Source organism: Engystomops pustulosus, unplaced genomic scaffold (assembly GCF_040894005.1).
Source record: "Engystomops pustulosus unplaced genomic scaffold, aEngPut4.maternal MAT_SCAFFOLD_130, whole genome shotgun sequence".
NCBI lineage: Eukaryota > Metazoa > Chordata > Amphibia > Anura > Leptodactylidae > Engystomops > Engystomops pustulosus.
Genome location: NW_027285011.1, coordinates 1 through 22,762, shown reverse-complemented (window position 1 = coordinate 22,762; position 22,762 = coordinate 1). Strand labels below are relative to the sequence as shown.

Sequence of the window (22,762 nt, the reverse complement as noted above, 5' to 3'; positions counted from 1 at the left end):
CAGGACACAGGACATGGCAGCTTGCTGTGTATGGGGGTGTAGTCAAAGAGGGGTCAGAGCACCCATGCTGACACCTGACCACTGCTGGCTATGATAGAAAGTTGTCAGGACACACAGGACGTGGCAGCTCGCTGTGTATGGGGGTGTAGTCACAGAGTGGTCAGAGCGCCCATGCTGACCCCTGACCACTGCTGGCTATGATAGGTGTCAGGACACAGGACCTGGCAGCTTGCTGTGTATGGGGGGTGTAGTCACAGAGAGGTCCGAGCACCCATGCTGACCCCTGACCACTGCTGGTTATGATAGAAAGGTGTCAGGACACACAGGCATGGCAGCTCGCTGTGTATGGGGGTGTAGTCACAGAGGGGTCAGAGCGCCCATGCTGACCCCTGACCACTGTTGGCTATGATAGAAAGGTGTCAGGACACAGGACATGGCAGCTCGCTGTGTATGGTGGGTGTAGTCACAGAGGGGTCAGAGCGCCCATGCTGACCCCTGACCACTGCTGGCTATGATAGAAAGGTATCAGGACACACAGGACATGGCAGCTCGCTGTGTATGGGGGTGTAGTCACAGAGTGGTCAGAGCGCCCATGCTGACCCCTGACCACTGCTGGCTATGATAGAAAGGTGTCAGGACACACAGGACATGGCAGCTCGCTGTGTATGGGGAATGTAGTCACAGAGGGGTCAGAGCGCCCATGCTGACCCCTGACCACTGCTGGCTATGATAGAAAGGTGTCAGGACACACAGGACATGGCAGCTCGCTGTGTATGGGGGGTGTAGTCACAGAGGGGTGCTGACCCCTGACCACTGCTGGCTATGATAGAAAGGTGTCAGGACATAGGACATGGCAGCTCGCTGTGTATGGGGGGTGTAGTCACAGAGGTGTCAGGGCGCCCATGCTGACCCCTGACCACTGCTGGCTATGATAGAAAGGTGTCAGAACACAGGACATGGCAGCTCGCTGTGTATGGGCGATGTAGTCACAGAGGGGTCAGAGCGCCTATGCTGACTCCTGACCACTGCTGGCTAAAATAGAAAGGTGTCAGGACACAGGAAATGGCAGCTTGCTGTATATGGGGGTGTAGTCAAAGAGGGGTCAGAGCACCCATGCTGACCCCTGACCACTGCTGGCTATGATAGAAAGGTGTCAGGACACACAGGACGTGGCAGATCGCTTTGTATGGGGGTGTAGTCACAGAGTGGTCAGAGCGACCATGCTGACCCCTGACCACTGCTGGCTATGATAGAAAGGTGTCAGGACACACAGGACATGGCAGCTCGCTGTGTATGGGGGTGTAGTCACAGAGTGGTCAGAGCGCCCATGCGGACCCCTGACCACTGCTGGCTATGATAGAAAGGTGTCAGGACACATAGGACATGGCAGCTCGCTGTGTATGAGGGATGTAGTCACAGAGGGGTCAGAGCGCCCATGCTGACCCCTGACCACTGCTGGCTATGATAGAAAGGTGTCAGAACACAGGACATGGCAGCTCGCTGTGTATGGGCGATTTAGTCACAGAGGGGTCAGAGCACCCATGCTGACCCCTGACCACTGCTGGCTATGATAGAAAGGTGTCAGGACACACAGGACATGGCAGCTCGCTGTGTATGGGGGTGTAGTCACAGAGTGGTCAGAGCGCCCATGCTGACCCCTAACCACTGCTGGCTATGATAGAAAGGTGTCAGGACACACAGGACATGGCAGCTCGCTGTGTATGGGGGGTGTAGTCACAGAGGGGTCAGAGCCCCCATGCTGACCCCTGACCACTGCTGGCTATGATAGAAAGGTGTCAGGACACACAGGACATGGCAGCTCGCTGTGTATGGGGGTGTAGTCACAGAGTGGTCAGAGCGCCCATGCGGACCCCTGACCACTGCTGGCTATGATAGAAAGGTGTCAGGACACACAGGACATGGCAGCTCGCTGTGTATGGGGGATATAGTCACAGAAGGGTCAGAGCGCCCATGCTGACCCCTGACCACTGCTGGCTATGATAGAAAGGTGTCAGAACACAGGACATGGCAGCTCGCTGTGTATGGGCGATGTAGTCAAAGAGGGGTCAGAGCGCCCATGCTGACCCCTGACCACTGCTGGCTATGATAGAGAGGTGTCAGGACACAGGACATGGCAGCTTGCTGTGTATGGGGGTGTAGTCAAAGAGGGGTCAGAGCACCCATGCTGACCCCTGACCACTGCTGGCTATGATAGAAAGTTGTCAGGACACACAGGACGTGGCAGCTCGCTGTGTATGGGGGTGTAGTCACAGAGTGGTCAGAGCGCCCATGCTGACCCCTGACCACTGCAGGCTATAATAGAAAGGTGTCAGGACACACAGGACATGGCAGCTCACTGTGTATGGGGGTGTAGTCAAAGAGGGGTCAGAGCACCCATGCTGACCCCTGACCACTGCTGGCTATGATAGAAAGGTGTCAGGACACACAGGACGTGGCAGATCGCTTTGTATGGGGGTGTAGTCACAGAGTGGTCAGAGCGACCCTGCTGACCCCTGACCACTGCTGGCTATGATAGAAAGGTGTCAGGACACACAGGACATGGCAGCTCGCTGTGTATGGGGGTGTAGTCACAGAGTGGTCAGAGCGCCCATGCGGACCCCTGACCACTGCTGGCTATGATAGAAAGGTGTCAGGACACATAGGACATGGCAGCTCGCTGTGTATGAGGGATGTAGTCACAGAGGGGTCAGAGCGCCCATGCTGACCCCTGACCACTGCTGGCTATGATAGAAAGGTGTCAGAACACAGGACATGGCAGCTCGCTGTGTATGGGGGGTGTAGTCACAGAGGGGTCAGAGCACCCATGCTGACCCCTGACCACTGCTGGCTATGATAGAAAGGTGTCAGGACACACAGGACATGGCAGCTCGCTGTGTATGGGGGTGTAGTCACAGAGTGGTCAGAGCGCCCATGCTGACCCCTGACCACTGCTGGCTATGATAGAAAGGTGTCAGGACACACAGGACATGGCAGCTCGCTGTGTATGGGGAATGTAGTCACAGAGGGGTCAGAGCGCCCATGCTGACCCCTGACCACTGCTGGCTATGATAGAAAGGTGTCAGGACACACAGGACATGGCAGCTTGCTGTGTATGGGGGGTGTAGTCACAGAGGGGTCAGAGCACCCATGCTGACCCCTGACCACTGCTGGCTATGATAGAAAGGTGTCAGGACACACAGGACATGGCAGCTCGCTGTGTATTGGGGGTGTAGTCACAGAGGGGTCAGAGCGCCCATGTTGACCCCTGACCACTGCTGGCTATGACAGAATAGTGTCAAGACACACAGGACATGGCAGCTCGCTGTGTATGGGGGGGGGGTTGTAGTCACAGAGGGGTCAGAGCGCCCATGCTGACCCCTGACCACTGCTGGCTATGATAGAAAGGTGTCAGGACATAGGACATGGCAGCTCGCTGTGTATGGGGGGTGTAGTCACAGAGGTGTCAGGTCGCCCATGCTGACCCCTGACCACTGCTGGCTATGATAGAAAGGTGTCAGAACACAGGACATGGCAGCTCGCTGTGTATGGGCGATGTAGTCACAGAGGGGTCAGAGCGCCTATGCTGACTCCTGACCTCTGCTAGCTATGATAGAAAGGTGTCAGGACACAGGACATGGCAGCTTGCTGTGTATAGGGGTGTAGTCAAAGAGGGGTCAGAGCACCCATGCTGACCCCTGACCACTGCTGGCTATGATAGAAAGGTGTCAGGACACACAGGACGTGGCAGCTCGCTTTGTATGGGGGTGTAGTCACAGAGTGGTCAGAGCGCCCATGCGGACCCCTGACCACTGCTGGCTATGATAGAAAGGTGTCAGGACACACAGGACATGGCAGCTCGCTGTGTATGGGGGGTGTAGTCACAGAGGGGTCAGAGCGCCCATGCTGACCCCTGACCACTGCTGGCTATGACAGAATGGTGTCAAGACACACAGGACATGGCAGCTCGCTGTGTATGGGGGGTGTAGTCACAGAGGTGTCAGGGCGCCCATGCTGACCCCTGACCACTGCTGCCTATGATAGAAAGGTGTCAGGACATAGGACATGGCAGCTCGCTGTGTATGGGGGTGTAGTCACAAAGGTGTCAGGGCGCCCATGCTGACCCACGACCACTGCTGGCTATGATAGAAAGGTGTCAGGACACACAGGACATGGCAGCTCGCTGTGTATGGGGGGTGTAGTCACAGAGGGGTCAGAGCTCCCATGCTGACCCCTGACCACTGCTGGCTATGATAGAAAGGTGTCAGGACACACAGGACATGGCAGCTCGCTGTGTATGGGGTGTGTAGTCACAGAGGGGTCAGAGCGCCCATGCTGACCCCTGACCACTACTGGCTATGATAGAAAGGTGTCAGGACACACAGGACATGGCAGCTCGCTGTGTATGGGGGTGTAGTCACAGAATGGTCAGAGCGCCCATGCTGACCCCTGACCACTGCTGGATATGATAGAAAGGTGTCAGGACACACAGGACATGGCAGCTCGCTGTGTCACAGAGGGGTCAGAGCACCCATGCTGACCCCTGACTACTGCTGGCTATGATAGAAAGGTGTCAGGACACACAGGACATGGCAGCTCCCTGTGTATGGGGGATGTAGTCACAGAGGGGTCAGAGCACCCATGCTGACCCCTGACCACTGCTGGCTATGATAGAAAGGTGTCAGGACACACAGGACATGGCAGCTTGCTGTGTATGGGGGGTGTAGTCACAGAGAGGTCAGAGCGCCCATGCTGACCCCTGACCACTGCTGGCTATGATAGAAAGGTGTCAGGACACACAGGACATGGCAGCTCGCTGTGTATGGGGGGTTTAGTCACAGAGGGGTCAGAGCACCCATGTTGACCCCTGCTGGCTATGATAGAAAGGTGTCAGGACACACAGGACATGGCAGCTCGCTGTGTATGGGGGATGTAGTCAAAGAGGGGTCAGAGTGCCCATGCTGACCCCTGACCACTGCTGGCTATGATAGAAAGGTGTCAGGACACACAGGACATGGCAGCTCGCTATGTATGGGGGGTGTAGTCACAGAGGGGTCAGAGCGCCCATGTTGACCCCTGACCACTGCTGGCTATGATAGAAAGGTGTCAGGACACACAGGACATGGCAGCTCGCTGTGTATGGGGGCTGTAGTCACAGAGGGGTCAGAGCGCCCATGCTGACCCCTGACCACTGCTGTCTATGATAGAAAGGTGTCAGGACACACAGGACATGGCAGCTCGCTGTGTATGGGGGGTGTAGTCATAGAGAGGTCAGAGCGCCCATGCTGACCCCTGACCACTGCTGGCTATGATAGAAAGGTGTCAGTACACACAGGACATGGCAGCTTGCTGTGTATGGGGGGTGTAGTCACAGAGGGGTCAGAGCGCCCATGCTGACCCCTGACCACTGCTGGCTATGATAGAACGGTGTCAGGACACACAGGACATGGCATCTCGCTGTGTATGGGGGGGGTGTGGTCACAGAGGGGTCAGAGCACCCATGCTGACCCCTGACCACTGCTGGCTATGATAGAAAGGTGTCAGGACACACAGGACATGGCAGCTCACTGTGTATGGGGGGTGTAGTCACAGAGAGGGGTTGGGCGCCCATGCTGACCCCAGACCACTGCTGGCTATGATAGAAAGGTGTCAGGACACACAGGACAGCTCGCTGTGTATGGGGGGTGTAGTCACAGAGAGATCAGAGCGCCCATGCTGACCCCTGACCACTGCTGGCTATGATAGAAAGGTGTCAGGACACACAGGACATGGCAGCTCGCTGTGTATGGGGGGTGTAGTCACAGAGGGGTCAGAGCACCCATGCTGACCCCTGACCACTGCTGGCTATGATAGAATGGTGTCAGGACATAGGACATGGCAGCTCGCTGTGTATGGAAGTGTATTCACAGAGGGGTCAGAGCGCCCATGCTGACCCCTGACCACTGCTGGGTATGATAGAAAGGTGTCAGGACACACAGGACATGGCAGCTCGCTGTGTATGGGAGGTGTAATCACAGACGGGTCAGATCGCCCATGCTGACCCCTAACCACTGCTGGCTATGATAGAATGGTGTCAGGACACACAGGACATGGCAGCTCGCTGTGTATGGGGGGTGTAGTCACAGAGGGGTCAGAGCACCCATGCTGAACCCTGACCACTGCTGGCTATGATAGAAAGGTGTCAGGACACATAGGACATGGCAGCTCGCTGTGTATGGGGGGTGTAGTCACAGAGGGGTCAGAGCACCCATGCTGACCCCTGACCACTGCTGGCTATGATAGAAAGGTGTCAGGACACAGGACATGGCAGCTCGCTGTGTATGGGGGATGTAGTCACAGAGGGGTCAGAGCGCCCATGCTGACCCCTGACCACTGCTGGCTATGATAGAAAGGTGTCAGGACACACAGGACATGGCAGCTCGCTGTGTATGGGGGGTGTAGTCACAGAGGGGTCAGAGTGCCCATGCTGACCCCTGACCACTGCTGGCTATGATAGAAAGGTGTCAGGACAAAGGACATGGCAGTTCGCTGTGTATGGGGGGTGTAGTCACAGTGGGGTCAGAGCGCCCATGCTGACCCCTGACCACTGCTGGCTATGATAGAAAGGTGTCAGGACACACAGGACATGGCAGCTCGCTGTGTATGGGGGGTGTAGTCACAGATTGGTCAGAGCGCCCATGCTGACCCCTGACCCCTGCTGGCTATGATAGAAAGGTGTCAGGACACACAGGACATGGCAGCTCGCTGTGTATGGGGGTGTAGTCACAGAGAGGTCAGAGCACCCATGCTGACCCCTGCTGGGTATGATAGAAAGGTGTCAGGACACACAGGACATGGCAGCTCGCTGTATATGGGGGATGTAGTCACAGTGGGGTCAGAGCGCCCATGCTGACCCCTGACCACTGCTGGCTATGATAGAAAGGTGTCAGGACACACAGGACATGGCAGCTCGCTGTGTATGGGGGGCGTAGTCACAGATTGGTCAGAGCGCCCATGCTGACCCCTGACCCCTGCTGGCTATGATAGAAAGGTGTCAGGACACACAGGACATGGCAGCTCGCTGTGTATGGGGGTGTAGTCACAGAGAGGTCAGAGCACCCATGCTGACCCCTGCTGGGTATGCAAGAAAGGTGTCAGGACACACAGGACATGGCAGCTCGCTGTATATGGGGGGTGTAGTCACAGTGGGGTCAAAGCGCCCATGCTGACCCCTAACCACTGCTGGCTATGATAGAAAGGTGTCAGGACACACAGGACATGGCAGCTCGCTGTGTATGGGGGGTGTAGTCACAGATTGGTCAGAGCGCCCATGCTGACCCCTGACCCCTGCTGGCTATGATAGAAAGGTGTCAGGACACACAGGACATGGCAGCTCGCTGTGTATGGGGGGTGTAGTCACAGAGAGGTCAGAGCGCCCATGCTGACCCCTGACCACTGCTGGCTATGATAGAAAGGTGTCAGGACATACAGGACATGGCAGCTCGCTGTGTATGGGGGTGTAGTCACAGTGGGGTCAGAGCGCCCATGCTGACCCCTGACCACTGCTGGCTATGATAGAAAGGTGTCAGGACACACAGGACATTGCAGCTCCCTGTGTATGGGGGGTGTAGTCACAGAGTTGGGACAATTCTATTGCTGCCCATTATTTATGTCTGATGGTTGTGACTCTCTCCAGGGTTGGGTCAATGTCATTGCTGAACAGTAAGAGAGATTGACATTGCATTGTTCTTAAAGGGAACCTGTCATCCGGGACCTCATTGTCACTACAGACAGGTTACAGGAGCCCATCGCCCTCTGCAGTCTCTAAGCATTTGTAGTAGAATATAATTCTGTGTAAATCCTGTCCAAGAGCTGAGCAGCAGACAAACCAAAGCCCAACCCCTGGGACTACACAGAGGAATCTGAAAGGTCCATGGTAATTATATTGTAATAGAAATGCTTAGAGCCGGCAGGAAGCCTGCTGTGCACTGCAGGCTTGAGCTGGTGACCGGTTCCCTGTGTGATCCTTCCATGTTTGATGTTTTCTTCTTTGTGTAGAGAAGCTTTGGACGGCTCCTGAGCTGCTGCGCATGGGTAGACCTCCACCCCAGGGCACTCAGAAGGGCGATGTCTACAGTTTTGGGATCATACTGCAGGAGATCGCACTGAGGAATGGGGCATTTTACATCCAGGGCATGGACCTCAGCCCGAAGGGTAATGTCAGAGGGGCCCCGGCACCGGGAGAGGCGCTGATCCCCAGCTCCCAATATTTACATATCCCCCCTGACTTCCAGAGATTGTGCAGAAGGTGAGGAATGGGCAGCGGCCGTACTTCAGGCCCTCGGTGGACAGCAGCTGCCACAGCGAGGAGCTGGGGGTCCTGATGGAGAGGTGCTGGGCCGAGGACCCCCTGGAGAGGCCGGACTTCAATCAGACTAAGATCTACATCTGCAAGTTCAACAAGTGAGTCCCGGGAGCTGCTTCCGGTGGTCCCTCAGTGTCTTGCAGGGACGGCACCTCCAGTATTCTGGATAACTTACTGTCCCGCAGCCGTGGCCCCTTCTTATGTTCTCCGTGTCTTGCAGGGAGGGCACCAGCAGTATTCTGGATAACTTACTGTCCCGCAGCCGTGGCCCCTTCTTATGTTCTCCGTGTCTTGCAGGGAGGGCACCACCAGTATTCTGGATAATTTACTGTCCCGCAGCCGTGGCCCCTTCTTATGTTCTCCGTGTCTTGCAGGGAGGGCACCAGCAGTATTCTGGATAACTTACTGTCCCGCAGCCGTGGCCCCTTCTTATGTTCTCCGTGTCTTGCAGGGAGGGCACCACCAGTATTCTGGATAATTTACTGTCCCGCAGCCGTGGCCCCTTGTTATGTTCTCCGTGTTTTGCAGGGAGGGCACCACCAGTATTCTGGATAACTTACTGTCCCGCATGGAGCAATATGCCAACAACCTGGAGAAATTAGTGGAGGAGCGGACACAAGCCTACCTGGAGGAGAAGCGCAAGGCCGAAAACCTGCTCTACCAGATCCTGCCGCAGTGAGTACTGGCATGTGGCGCCTCGCTCGTGTCTCTGGCGCCTGGCTCGTGTCTCTGGCGCCTGGCTCGTGTCTCTGGCGCCTCGCTCGTGTCTCTGGCGCCTGGCTCGTGTCTCTGGCGCCACGCTCACGACCCGTTGTCTGCTTCCTGTGCAGTTCGGTGGCCGAGCAGCTGAAGAGAGGGGAGACGGTCCAGGCCGAAGCCTTTGACAGTGTCACCATCTATTTCAGTGATATTGTGGGGTTCACGTCCATGTCTGCGGAGAGCACCCCCATGCAGGTAACCCTATTACACACTAGGGGCTCCTAGACGTAGACCTTGTTACGAGCTGACCTTGTGTCTCCGCAGGTCGTGACCCTGCTCAATGACCTTTACACCTGTTTTGATGCAATAATAGACAACTTTGATGTGTATAAGGTAAGAGGTGGATATTCGGGGATGGCTCCCTCCTCCGTGGTCTTCTGCCTTTCACATAGGGGGCTATCTCTGCAGGTGGAGACCATTGGTGACGCGTACATGGTGGTTTCAGGGTTACCTGTGCGGAACGGCAAGTCCCACGCCAGAGAAATAGCGCGGATGTCTCTCGCCCTCCTGGACACGGTCACAACTTTCAAGATCCGTCACAGGCCGAGCACGCAGCTGCGCCTCCGGATAGGAATCCATACAGGTAGCGGAGGGAGTGTGATGGATCTATAGGGACTGGGGGGTCAGGGTGGGCCATGGGGGCGGCTCAGCGCTGTCACTGATGGGTCACATGGAGACGCCACCTTATGGGGTTCACATGACCCCGGGGAGGGAGGTCACAGGGGGCACGGCCGCTTCTGTCTGGCATCCAGTGAGTTTAGTCTGGGTACATTTTGTCTGTGGACAGACTTGTGGCTTGTGGAGCTGCCACGTTCAGAGTGTGTCGTCTCCTCCCTGTGTATAAGGACAGGATAGTAGTACACGGCTGGGGGTCACACTGGGGATAGTAGTACACGGCTGGGGGATCACACTGGGGATAGTAGTACACGGCTGGGGGTCACACTGGGGATAGTAGTACACGGCTGGGGGTCACACTGGGGATAGTAGTACACGGCTGGGGGTCACACTGGGGATAGTAGTACACGGCTGGGGATAGTAGTACACAGATGACGCTGTGGGTGCCGACTGTCCGGGGGCTTTCAGCGCTGAGAGGGTTAATCTCTTTTTTTTCCTAAACAAAGACAAGAGCTGAACTATTCCTAGTAAGGAGCGATGATCCCGGGAATGTGCGGGAGGTCTCATCCATCTCCAGGCATAAAAGGACCCCCAGAGGCCGACGTAGTCCACAGTCCACTGGGGGGGGGGGGTTATCACAGGACACTGGGGGGTGAGGGGGGATCACAGGACACTGGGGGGGGGGGGTTATCACAGGACACTGGGGAGGGGGGTTATCACAGGACACTGGGGGGGGGGATCACAGGACACTGGGGGGGGGGGGTCACAGGACACTGGGGGGGGGTCACAGGACACTGGGGGGGGGATCACAGGACACTGGGGGGGGGATCACAGGACACTGGGGGGGTCACAGGACACTGGGGGGGGAGGATCACAGGACACTGGGGGGGGGATCACAGGACACTGAGGGGGGGGGGGGGATCACAGGGTCTTCTGGCCTGCTCATGCTAAGGGCCTGGTGGCAGTTGGGTGGATCGGAGCGGTCATGGTCAGGATGACTTGATTCTCTTTGTCACCTGCTTTTCCTCTTGTCTGCTCAGGTCCAGTTTGTGCCGGGGTGGTTGGACTGAAGATGCCTCGTTACTGTTTATTTGGTGACACGGTGAACACAGCGTCCAGGATGGAGTCTAATGGGGAAGGTGAGTATCATCTCCGGCATTCACAAGAGCAATATACTACAAACTCAAGGGGCGCAAGGTCTGATGTCATCATAATTCACGCCAAGTGCACTTCCTGTCATATAGATAGTAAGAAGTGCAACATTCCCCACCGGGGCCTTTTCTTGGGGTCTGGAGGCAGCTGGTCATGGAGAGGGTCCACAGGAATGGTGCACCAGCCCGGTAGTAGATGCTGGGATGGAGCTGTGTCCAAACTCTGGAAGCTGCAGCTCTGGATTAGAGTCTCCTGACTGAGTTCCTGGGATTAGTATCTGTGGCAGCACTGAAGGTCTCCTCTGCAGTCTCTCTATCTGAACCTTGTGCTCTCATCCAGCAGGGGTTTCTATTCCCCTGGTCAGGTGGTAGCACCTCTTCAATCACACTGCAGCTTTCATAACAGACACCTCATTGGCTAAATACATGCACCAGCTAAGTGTTGCCTTGCCAGGCCTTATCTTCAAGCTGCAATTCCCATGTTCCACTTCTGACATGGAGAGGGACACTTTCCCAACACCTGCCTAACCCTTTGCATCTGCAGGAGTCGTCCAGGGGCTCAGGGGGTGGCAGCGGCAGGTTTCGTCAGGATTCATTGATGATCGGTAAACGTGTAGTGGCAGATGATCCCACATGAAGGTCCAGAGAGCCACCACTAAAGGCTCCTTGTCTAAGCTTCTCACTTTCTTCTCTTCCTCAGCACTCAAGATCCACATTTCTTCAGCCACCAAAGAAGTTTTAGATGAATTTGGCTGCTTTCAACTCGAACTTCGGGGAGATATTGAAATGAAGGTAATAAAAATTGAAAATGTCTAGACAAGGACATCTGAGGAGACGTAGGGGGTCGCGATGGTATTTATCAGATTATGGATTATGAGTAGTCACATGTTCACTAGATGAACTTTACATCTGAAGATGATTTGACTCTTTTTTTCTGGTCTCTTCTAGGGCAAGGGAAAGATGAGGACCTTCTGGTTACTCGGGGAAGTGACAGATGATGATGATGATGTGATTTGAAGCTCTTTTGACGATCCACATGTGTCTTGAGCTGCTCCTTAGACTCATCTGGGTCACAAGGTTACCCACAGCCTGCTCTTCCCAGAGCACAATGCATATGGTGGCCTCAGTGGTTGGAAGGACATACACCTTACTGGTTACTCTGGTCTCTGGGAACGAGAAATATGCACCAGCTAATAAGCCAAGAGATGACCTCTGTACTGGTCATATGGCCGCAATACACCACAACCTGCAGCTGAACTAGGGCCTGCTAGAAGCGCATCATCGCAGGAAGCACCTCGGCATCTGCCACAGGAAGTAAACTTCACACCAAAGCCTTCACCTTACTAAAAACGACCAAGGCAATGCAGTGCAGGTCCACAAATGGATTTCTCCTTGCACATTGTCTGGGTCTCGTTACTGGACTTTTCCATGGAATCCTCTTTAGATGCCACTACAAAGATGAATTCTTTTTTTATCCACTGTTTCCATTCCTTGTTCGGACCAGCAAATCCCTGTGCCACGCACCAAGCCTACTGGGTTTTCATTCATAGGACTGGTCCCTGGCAGGACAATGCAGGGCTGCGCCCATACCAGAGGGTGCTGGAGGATCAGATCTACAGCCGGCGTGTATCCCGCAGAAAGCCCTCTGACCTGCAGCCTCTCCATGGAGATCTCCTGAGGCCGATGTGTAGGAATCGTCGCTGGAGTCCATGGCACATTCAGCCTTCAATAAAGACAAGTAGATCTGGAGTCTATGCTTTGTGTTGGCCATTAATGTATTTTTCCAGTGTCTCATGCGATGGATCCCATTGTCACAAACGCACAACTCAAAATGCGGCGAGCCACGAGCAACGCAGGTACCAGGAAAACTACATAACCCGGACGGATCCAAATGAACGTCTAACCAACATTTCTCTTTCTGTTCATATGTGTTTTTTGTGCAGAATGACGTGTAACGTATGGAGATAATACTCCTGGTTCTGACTGTGACGTGGGGAGATCCTGCTCCTGGTTCTGACTGTGACGTGGGGAGATCCTGCTCCTGGTTCTGACTGTGACGTGGGGAGATCCTGCTCCTGGTTCTGACTGTGACGTGGGGAGATCCTGCTCCTGGTTCTGACTGTGACGTGGGGAGATCCTGCTCCTGGTTCTGACTGTGACGTGGGGAGATCCTGCTCCTGGTTCTGACTGTGACGTGGGGAGATCCTGCTCCTGGTTCTGACTGTGACGTGGGGAGATCCTGCTCCTGGTTCTGACTGTGACGTGGGGAGATCCTGCTCCTGGTTCTGACTGTGACGTGGGGAGATCCTGCTCCTGGTTCTGACTGTGACGTGGGGAGATCCTGCTCCTGGTTCTGACTGTGACGTGGGGAGATCCTGCTCCTGGTTCTGACTGTGACGTGGGGAGATCCTGCTCCTGGTTCTGACTGTGACGTGGGGAGATCCTGCTCCTGGTTCTGACTGTGACGTGGGGAGATCCTGCTCCTGGTTCTGACTGTGACGTGGGGAGATCCTGCTCCTGGTTCTGACTGTGACGTGGGGAGATCCTGCTCCTGGTTCTGACTGTGACGTGGGGAGATCCTGCTCCTGGTTCTGACTGTGACGTGGGGAGATCCTGCTCCTGGTTCTGACTGTGACGTGGGGAGATCCTGCTCCTGGTTCTGACTGTGACGTGGGGAGATCCTGCTCCTGGTTCTGACTGTGACGTGGGGAGATCCTGCTCCTGGTTCTGACTGTGACGTGGGGAGATCCTGCTCCTGGTTCTGACTGTGACGTGGGGAGATCCTGCTCCTGGTTCTGACTGTGACGTGGGGAGATCCTGCTCCTGGTTCTGACTGTGACGTGGGGAGATCCTGCTCCTGGTTCTGACTGTGACGTGGGGAGATCCTGCTCCTGGTTCTGACTGTGACGTGGGGAGATCCTGCTCCTGGTTCTGACTGTGACGTGGGGAGATCCTGCTCCTGGTTCTGACTGTGACGTGGGGAGATCCTGCTCCTGGTTCTGACTGTGACGTGGGGAGATCCTGCTCCTGGTTCTGACTGTGACGTGGGGAGATCCTGCTCCTGGTTCTGACTGTGACGTGGGGAGATCCTGCTCCTGGTTCTGACTGTGACGTGGGGAGATCATGCTCCTGGTTCTGACTGTGACGTGGGGAGATCATGCTCCTGGTTCTGACTGTGACGTGGGGAGATCATACTCCTGGTTCTGACTGTGACGTGGGGAGATCATTCTCCTGGTTCTGACTGTGACGTGGGGAGATCATGCTCCTGGTTCTGACTGTGACGTGGGGAGATCATGCTCCTGGTTCTGACTGTGACGTGGGGAGATTTTACACCTGGTTCTGACTGTGACGTGGGGAGATTTTACACCTGGTTCTGACTGTGACGTGGGGAGATCATGTGGACAGCTTCCCGCTCAGTCTCTGGTCTGATGTTGCCCCTTGGGAGCTCTCGTTGATCACTGAGTGACATGTTGGGATCAGTCTCCCACTGCTATCGACTCTATGGAGATTATTCTCCCGATTGAGACCAAGTAGAGGGCGGCCATCTTGCCTGAGCGGTTGTTAATAATAATAATTCCTTTATCCCTGTCCCCAATGGGGATCACAGTAATCATCTACCTGTATGTTTTGGAGTGCAGGAGGACCCGCAGGAAGCAATATTCTCCAGCCCTGCTCTGTGCCAGAGGCCATTGTGCAGATGCCCCTATGACCTCTAGTAGACCCTAGTATAATAGATGGGTTATCTGTAATCCTGAATAATAGTAAGGAAGAACCGACCCAATGATACTGAACATCACACACATGGTTTTCAGTGCGGAGAACTACATGTTGGGATAATTCTCCATGCAGCGCGGGAGCGACTGGTCCAGGTAGTCAGACATCGGAGTGGAAAAAGCTGAACTCCTTTTGAAGGGAGAGTCTCGTGTTCGGATGTCGGAGACTCCCTGCATGGAGGAGACACATAAGGAGAAAAGGTAAAAAACAGGAAGGTAAGAAGGAAAACAGGACTAAGACACACAAACTTACAGTGATGTGGTGCACGTTGTCTGTCCAGAAGGTCACTGCCTGCTCCGAGTGATAGTCCCCAGTCTGTCAAAGACAACATCATGGGAATGAATTACCACCAAATCTCACATTCTGCAGGACATTCAGCAAACCCACATCTATGGAAGTGATAGAAGACGCTGGAATCCAATAGATTCATCAGCCCTGACCAGAAACTCTGAGAAATCCAGACATGTAAAGACCTTCTACTAGTAACATATCAAACACTACAGCCAGGGATTATCTTCATAGCTCAGCTGATCACTAGCATCCAATCACATTACAGGGAGGATCAGATGATCACTAGCATCCCATCACATTACAGGGAGGATCAGATGATCACTAGCATCCCATCACATTACAGGGAGGATCAGATGATCACTAGCATCCAATCACATTACAGGGAGGATCAGATGATCACTAGCATCCCATCACATTACAGGAGGGATGAGATGATAACTAGGATCCCATCACATTACAGGGAGGATCAGATGATCACTAGCATCCAATCACATTACAGGAGGGATGAGATGATAACTAGGATCCCATCACATTACAGGGAGAATCAGATGATCACTAGGATCCCATCACATTACAGGGGGGATCAGATGATCACTAGGATCCCATCACATTACAGGGGGGATCAGATGATCACTAGGATCCCATCACATTACAGGGAGGATCAGATGATCACTAGGATCCCATCACATGACAGGGAGGATGCGATGATCACTAGGATCCCATCACATTACAGGAGGGATCAGATGATCACTAGGATCCAATCACATGACAGGGAGGATCAGATGATCACTAGGATCCAATCACGTGACAGGGAGGATCAGTTGATCACTAGGATCCAATCACATGACAGGGAGGATCAGATGATCACTAGGATACAATCACATGACAGGGAGGATCAGATGATCACTAGGATACAATCACATTACAGGGAGGATCAGATGATCACTAGGATCCCATCACATTACAGGGAGGATGAGATGATCACTAGGATCCCATCACATGACAGGGAGGATGAGATGATCACTAGGATCCCATCACATGACAGGGAGGATGAGATGATCACTAGGATCCCATCACATGACAGGGAGGATGAGATGATCACTAGGATCCCATCACATTACAGGGAGGATGAGATGATCACAAGGATCCCATCATATGACAGGGAGGACGAGATGATCACTAGGATCCCATCATATGACAGGGAGGATGAGATGATCACTAGGATCCCATCATATGACAGGGAGGATGAGATGATCACTAGGATCCCATCATATGACAGGGAGGATGAGATGATCACTAGGATCCCATCATATGACAGGGAGGATGAGATGATCACTAGGATCCCATCACATGACAGGGAGGATGAGATGATCACTAGGATCCCATCACATGACAGGGAGGATGAGATGATCACTAGGATCCCATCACATGACAGGGAGGATCAGATGATCACTAGGATCCCATCACATGACAGGGGGGATGAGATGATCACTAGGATCCCATCACATTACAGGGAGGATGAGATGATCACTTGGATCCCATCACAGGGAGGATGAGATGATCACTAGGATCCCATCACAGGGAGGATGAGATGATCACTAGGATCCCATCACAGGGAGGATGAGATGATCACTAGGATCCCATCACACTACAGGGAGGATCAGATGATCACTAGGATCCCATCACATTACAGGGGGGGATCAGATGATCACTGGGATCCCATCACATTACAGGGGGGATCAGATGATCACTAGGATCCCATCACATTACAGGGAGCATCAGATGATCACTAGGATCCAATCACATTACAGGAGGATGAGATGATCACTAGGATCCAATCACATTACAGGGAGGATCAGATGATCACTAGGATCCCATCACATTACAGGGAGGATCAGATGATCACTAGGATCCCATCACATTACAGGGAGGATGAGATGATCACTAGGATCCCATCACATTACAGGGAGGATGAGATGATCACTAGGATCCCATCACATGACAGGGAGGATCAGATGATCACTAGGATCCCATCACATGACAGGGAGGATCAGATGATCACTAGGATCCCATCACATGACAGGGAGGATCAGATGATCACTAGGATCCCATCACATTACAGGGAGGATCAGATGATCACTAGGATCCCATCACATTACAGGGAGCATCAGATGATCACTAGGATCCCATCACATGACAGGGGGGATGAGATGATCACTAGGATCCCATCACATGACAGGGGGGATGAGATGATCACTAGGATCCCATCACATTACAGGGAGCATCAGATGATCACTAGGATCCCATCACATTACAGGGAGCATCAGATGATCACTAGGATCCCATCACATGACAGGGAGGATCAGATGATCACTAGGATCCCATCACATGACAGGGGGGATCAGATGATCACTAGGATCCCATCACATGACAGGGGGGATCACTTACGTTCCTGTTCTCTGGGATCCGTGGGATGAAACCCGCAGCCTCGTAGTCTCTTTTTGTTGTAGATTCTGCGACCAACGTTTCCTCCGCTGGAGACATCAACTCCGCGAGAATCTCCTGACTAAGAGACCAAAACCACAAATTGTTATTCTCACGTCTCCCGTCTCGGGGTGTTGTAGTGCACCCACAGCACATAGTACCAGAAAACTGGCGCAGACACTTTATATCAGGTACAAGATACAAAGACCTTCTATCAGTATATAGTACCAGAAAACTGGCGCAGACACTTTATATCATGTACAAGATACAAAGACCTTCTATCAGTATATAGTACCAGAAAACTGGCACAGACACTTTATATCATGTACAAGATACAAAGACCTTCTATCAGTATATAGTACCAGAAAACTGGCGCAGACACTTTATAACACGTACAAGATACAAAGACCTTCTATCAGTATATAGTACCAGAAAACTGGCACAGACACTTTATATCATGTACAAGATACAAAGACCTTCTATCAGTATATAGTACCAGAAAACTGGCGCAGACACTTTATAACACGTACAGTCCCTAGTAGGGATCAGACTCCCCCCGTCCCTCACGCACCTAAACTTGTGATAGAGAGACTTGCGGAGCTTCTCCTCCCGGACTCCTGTGGATGACAATGAGGGGGTGAGGTGGGGGGGCAAGGGGGTAGTTTGGGGTCTGTACACACTCTATACCCAGGTCTTGGCGCCTCCTGTGGATGACAATGAGGGGGTGAGGTGGGGGGGGGCAGGGGGTAGTTGGGGGTCTGTACACACTCTATACCCAGGTCTTGGCGCCTCCTGTGGATGACAATGAGGGGGTGAGGTGGGGGGGGGGGCAGGGGGTAGTTGGGGGTCTGTACACACTCTATACCCATGTCTTGATGTGTTGTAGACCTGCCAGCCCCCGGCTCCGCGCTGATCGTCCCTTTGTGTCCTTGTCCCTCCATGATGGTCCCAAGAGCAGAGGAGGCGCCGACCGGACCGGGGGAAGCTCCCTGTATTGGGGACACAACAAGACCATTAGGAGGGAGCCTCGAAGCCCGGAAGAGAAGAGAAGAGAGGGAGCCTCGAAGCCCGAGAAGAGAGAAGAAAGAGAAGAGAAGAGAAGAGAGGGAGCCTCGAAGCCGAGAAGAGAAGAGAAGAGCCTCGAAGCCCGAGAAGAGAAGAGAAGAGAAGAGAGGGAGCCTCGAAGCCCGAGAAGAGAAGAGAAGAGAAGAGAGGGAGCCTCGAAGCCCGAGAAGAGAAGAGAAGAGAAGAGAGGGAGCCTCGAAGCCCGAGAAGAGAAGAGAAGGAGAAGAGAGGAGCCTCGAAGCCCGAGAAGAGAAGAGAAGAGAAGAGAGGGAGCCTCGAAGCCCGAGAAGAGAAGAGAAGAGAGGGAGCCTCGAAGCCCGAGAAGAGAAGAGAAGAGAAGAGAAGAGAGGGAGCCTCGAAGCCCGAGAAGAGAAGAGAAGAGAGGGAGCCTCGAAGCCCGAGAAGAGAAGAGAAGAGAAGAGAGGGAGCCTCGAAGCCCGAGAAGAGAAGAGAAGAGAAGAGAGGGAGCCTCAAGCCAGAGAAGAGAAGAGAAGAGAGGGAGCCTCGAAGCCCGAGAAGAGAAGAGAAGAGAAGAGAGGGAGCCTCGAAGCCCGAGAAGAGAAGAGAAGAGAAGAGAAGAGAGGGAGCCTCGAAGCCCGAGAAGAGAAGAGAAGAGAAGAGAGGGAGCCTCGAAGCCCGAGAAGAGAAGAGAAGAGAAGAGAGGGAGCCTCGAAGCCCGAGAAGAGAAGAGAAGAGAAGAGAGGGAGCCTCGAAGCCGAGAAGAGAAGAGAAGAGAAGAGAGGGAGCCTCGAAGCCCGAGAAGAGAGAGAAGAGAGGGAGCCTCGAAGCCCGAGAAGAGAAGAGAAGAGAAGAGAGGGAGCCTCGAAGCCCCGAGAAGAGAAGAGAAGAGAAGAGAGGGAGCCTCGAAGCCAGAGAAGAGAAGAGAAGAGAGGGAGCCTCGAAGCCCGAGAAGAGAAGAGAAGAGAAGAGAGGGAGCCTCGAAGCCCGAGAAGAGAAGAGAAGAGAAGAGAAGAGAGGGAGCCTCGAAGCCCGAGAAAGAGAGAGAAGAGAAAGAGAGGGAGCCTCGAAGCCCGAGAAGAGAAGAGAAGAGAAGAGAAGAGATCGAGCCTCGAAGCCCGAGAAGAGAAGAGAAGAGAAGAGAAGAGATCGAGCCTCGAAGCCCGAGAAGAGAAGAGAAGAGAAGAGAGGGAGCCTCGAAGCCCGAGAAGAGAAGAGAAGAGAAGAGAGGGAGCCTCGAAGCCCGAGAAGAGAAGAGAAGAGAGGGAGCCTCGAAGCCCGAGAAGAGAAGAGAAGAGAAGAGAAGAGAAGAGAAGAGAAGAGAAGAGAAGAGAAGAGAAGAGAAGAGAAAGAGAAGAGAAGAGAAGAGAAGAGAAGAGAAGAGAGGGAGCCTCGAAGCCCGAGAAGAGAAGAGAAGAGAAGAGAAGAGAGGGGAGCCTCGAAGCCCGAGAAGAGAAGAGAAGAGAAGAGAAGAGAGGGAGCCTCGAAGCCCGAGAAGAGAAGAGAAGAGAAGAGAGGGAGCCTCGAAGCCCGAGAAGAGAAGAGAAGAGAAGAGAGGGAGCCTCGAAGCCCGAGAAGAGAAGAGAAGAGAAGAGAAGAGAGGGAGCCTCGAAAGCCCGAGAAGAGAAGAGAAGAGAAGAGAGGGAGCCTCGAAGCCCGAGAAGAGAAGAGAAGAGAAGAGAGGGAGCCTCGAAGCCCGAGAAGAGAAGAGAAGAGAAGAGAGGGAGCCTCGAAGCCCGAGAAGAGAAGAGAAGAGAAGAGAGGAGCCTCGAAGCCCGAGAAGAGAAGAGAAGAGAAGAGAGGGAGCCTCGAAGCCCGAGAAGAGAAGAGAAGAGAAGAGAGGAGCCTCGAAGCCCGAGAAGAGAAGAGAAGAGAGGGAGCCTCGAAGCCCGAGAAGAGAAGAGAAGAGAAGAGAGGGAGCCTCGAAGCCCGAGAAGAGAAGAGAAGAGAAGAGAGGGAGCCTCGAAGCCCGAGAAGAGAAGAGAAGAGAAGAGAGGGAGCCTCGAAGCCCGAGAAGAGAAGAGAAGAGAAGAGAGGGAGCCTCGAAGCCCGAGAAGAGAAGAGAAGAGAAGAGAGGAGCCTCGAAGCCCGAGAAGAGAAGAGAAGAGAAGAGAGGGAGCCTCGAAGCCCGAGAAGAGAAGAGAAGAGAAGAGAGGAGCCTCGAAGCCCGAGAAGAGAAGAGAAGAGAAGAGAGGGAGCCTCGAAGCCCGAGAAGAGAAGAGAAGAGAAGAGAGGGAGCCTCGAAGCCCGAGAAGAGAAGAGAAGAGAAGAGAGGGAGCTCGAAGCCCGAGAAGAGAAGAGAAGAGAAGAGAGGGAGCCTCGAAGCCCGAGAAGAGAAGAGAAGAGAAGAGAGGGAGCCTCGAAGCCCGAGAAGAGAAGAGAAGAGAAGAGAGGGAGCCTCGAAGCCAGAGAAGAGAAGAGAAGAGAAGAGAGGGAGCCTCGAAGCCCGAGAAGAGAAGAGAAGAGAAGAGAGGGAGCCTCGAAGCCCGAGAAGAGAAGAGAAGAGAGGGAGCCTCGAAGCCCGAGAAGAGAAGAGAAGAGAGGGAGCCTCGAAGCCCGAGAAGAGAAGAGAAGAGAGGGAGCCTCGAAGCCCGAGAAGAGAAGAGAAGAGAAGAGAAGAGAGGGAGCCCCCCGAAGCCGAGAGGGAGCCCCCCGAAGCCGAGAGACGAGAGGGAGCCCCCCGAAGCCGAGAGACGAGAGGGAGCCCCCCCGAAGCCGAGAGGGAGCCCCCCCGAAGCCGAGAGACGAGAGGGAGCCCCCCGAAGACGAGAGGGAGCCCCCCGAAGACGAGAGGGAGCCCCCCGAAGCCGAGAGACGAGAGGGAGCCCCCCGAAGCCGAGAGACGAGACGAAGTCCAGCCCAGGAGAGAGAAGGGCACGAGAGGCACAGACAACGACATGCGATGGGACATGGGGCTGTAGAAATGAGATAAGAGATGAAATGGGGTGCTGCCGTTTTGGAGGGAGGACAATCAATCCTATGGAGACTTATGGATGAGCAGGATGTCACACAGCATGGAGGGCAGAGGACAACCACAAGGGGCGCCACTCACTGCTTCCTGCCAGGGGGCGACTCTGGACTGTTCCCCAGTGGTGAGCTCCATCCTCAGCAATGAGAGATCTGTAAGGAGTAAACAGCAGAAAATATTTCATTTACCAAAAGTGTGGGGGGGGGGGGGGATATTACACTGATATCAGTAGTGGGGGGGGGGATATTACACTGATATCAGTAGTGGGGGGGGGGGGGATATTACACTGATATCAGTAGTGGGGGGAGGATATTACACTGATATCAGTAGTATCAGTAGTGGGGGGGAGATATTACACTGATATCAGTAGTGGGGGGGGGATATTACACTGATATCAGTAGTGGGGGGGGGATATTACCACTGATATCAGTAGTGGGGGGAGGATATTACACTGATATCAGTAGTGGGGGAGGATATTACACTGATATCAGTAGTGGGGGGAGGATATTACACTGATATCAGTAGTGGGGGGAGGATATTACACTGATATCAGTAGTGGGGGGAGGATATTACACTGATATCAGTAGTGGGGGGAGGATATTACACTGATATCAGTAGTGGGGGGAGGATATTACACTGATATCAGTAGTGGGGGGAGATATTACACTGATATCAGTAGTGGGGGGAGGATATTACACTGATATCAGTAGTGGGGGGAGGATATTACACTGATATCAGTAGTGGGGGGAGGATATTACACTGATATCAGTAGTGGGGGGAGGATATTACACTGATATCAGTAGTGGGGGAGGATATTACACTGATATCAGTAGTGGGGGGAGGATATTACACTGATATCAGTAGTGGGGGGAGGATATTACACTGATATCAGTAGTGGGGGGAGGATATTACACTGATATCAGTAGTGGGGGGAGGATATTACACTGATATCAGTAGTGGGGGGAGGATATTACACTGATATCAGTAGTGGGGGAGGATATTACACTGATATCAGTAGTGGGGGGAGGATATTACACTGATATCAGTAGTGGGGGGAGGATATTACACTGATATCAGTAGTGGGGGAGGATATTACACTGATATCAGTAGTGGGAGGTATTACACTGATATCAGTAGTGGGGGGAGGATATTACACTGATATCAGTAGTGGGGGAGGATATTACACTGATATCAGTAGTGGGGGGAGGATATTACACTGATATCAGTAGTGGGGGGAGGATATTACACTGATATCAGTAGTGGGGGGGATATTACACTGGAAGTATCAGTAGTGGGGGGGGATATTCACCACTGATATCAGTCAGTGGGGGAGGATATTCCACATGCTATCAGAGT

At 53.6% G+C, this 22,762-nt stretch overlaps 2 protein-coding genes across 3 annotated transcripts in view; one reads left to right on the top strand and one right to left on the bottom strand.

Moving 5' to 3' along the window:
- The window catches only part of NPR2 (natriuretic peptide receptor 2), a 156,964-nt gene extending 144,349 nt beyond the window's left edge, over positions 1–12,615 (top strand). The window contains exons 14-22 of the mRNA XM_072131743.1: positions 8,035–8,190; positions 8,271–8,439; positions 8,870–9,016; positions 9,172–9,295; positions 9,365–9,433; positions 9,509–9,683; positions 10,756–10,854; positions 11,567–11,658; positions 11,815–12,615. Coding sequence (XP_071987844.1) covers positions 8,035–8,190; positions 8,271–8,439; positions 8,870–9,016; positions 9,172–9,295; positions 9,365–9,433; positions 9,509–9,683; positions 10,756–10,854; positions 11,567–11,658; positions 11,815–11,883 — 1,100 coding nt within the window. The 3' untranslated portion in view covers positions 11,884–12,615. The remainder of the gene's footprint in view (positions 1–8,034; positions 8,191–8,270; positions 8,440–8,869; positions 9,017–9,171; positions 9,296–9,364; positions 9,434–9,508; positions 9,684–10,755; positions 10,855–11,566; positions 11,659–11,814) is intronic.
- A 2,035-nt stretch (positions 12,616–14,650) lies between these two features.
- Positions 14,651–21,561, bottom strand: SPAG8 (sperm associated antigen 8). 2 transcript variants are annotated; one of them, XM_072131741.1, is made up of 6 exons: positions 21,491–21,561; positions 18,281–18,404; positions 17,987–18,032; positions 17,380–17,497; positions 14,893–14,955; positions 14,651–14,810 (listed from the first exon to the last, which is right to left on the bottom strand). In XM_072131741.1, the coding sequence occupies exons 1-6, from the start codon at positions 21,539–21,541 to the stop codon at positions 14,688–14,690; spliced, it is 525 nt and encodes a 174-aa protein (XP_071987842.1). In that variant the 5' UTR covers positions 21,542–21,561; the 3' UTR covers positions 14,651–14,687. The 2 variants fall into 2 exon arrangements, with proteins under 2 accessions (XP_071987842.1, XP_071987843.1); XM_072131742.1 differs by lacking the exon at positions 17,987–18,032 and having other exon boundaries at positions 18,274–18,404.
- Between the last annotated feature and the right edge of the window lie 1,201 nt (positions 21,562–22,762).

What these genes read in the sequence shown, in the direction of transcription:
- SPAG8 (XM_072131741.1), bottom strand. Translation starts at nt 21,541, where the DNA reads ATGGAGCTCACCACTGGGGAACAGTCCAGAGTCGCCCCCTGGCAGGAA. An exon ending in GGATCCCAGAGAACAGGAAC is followed by an intron (nt 14,956 to 17,379) that starts GTAAGTGATCCC and finishes TGTCTTTGACAG; the next exon opens with ACTGGGGACTATCACTCGGA. An exon ending in ACAACGTGCACCACATCACT is followed by an intron (nt 14,811 to 14,892) that starts GTAAGTTTGTGT and finishes TCCTCCATGCAG; the next exon opens with GGAGTCTCCGACATCCGAAC.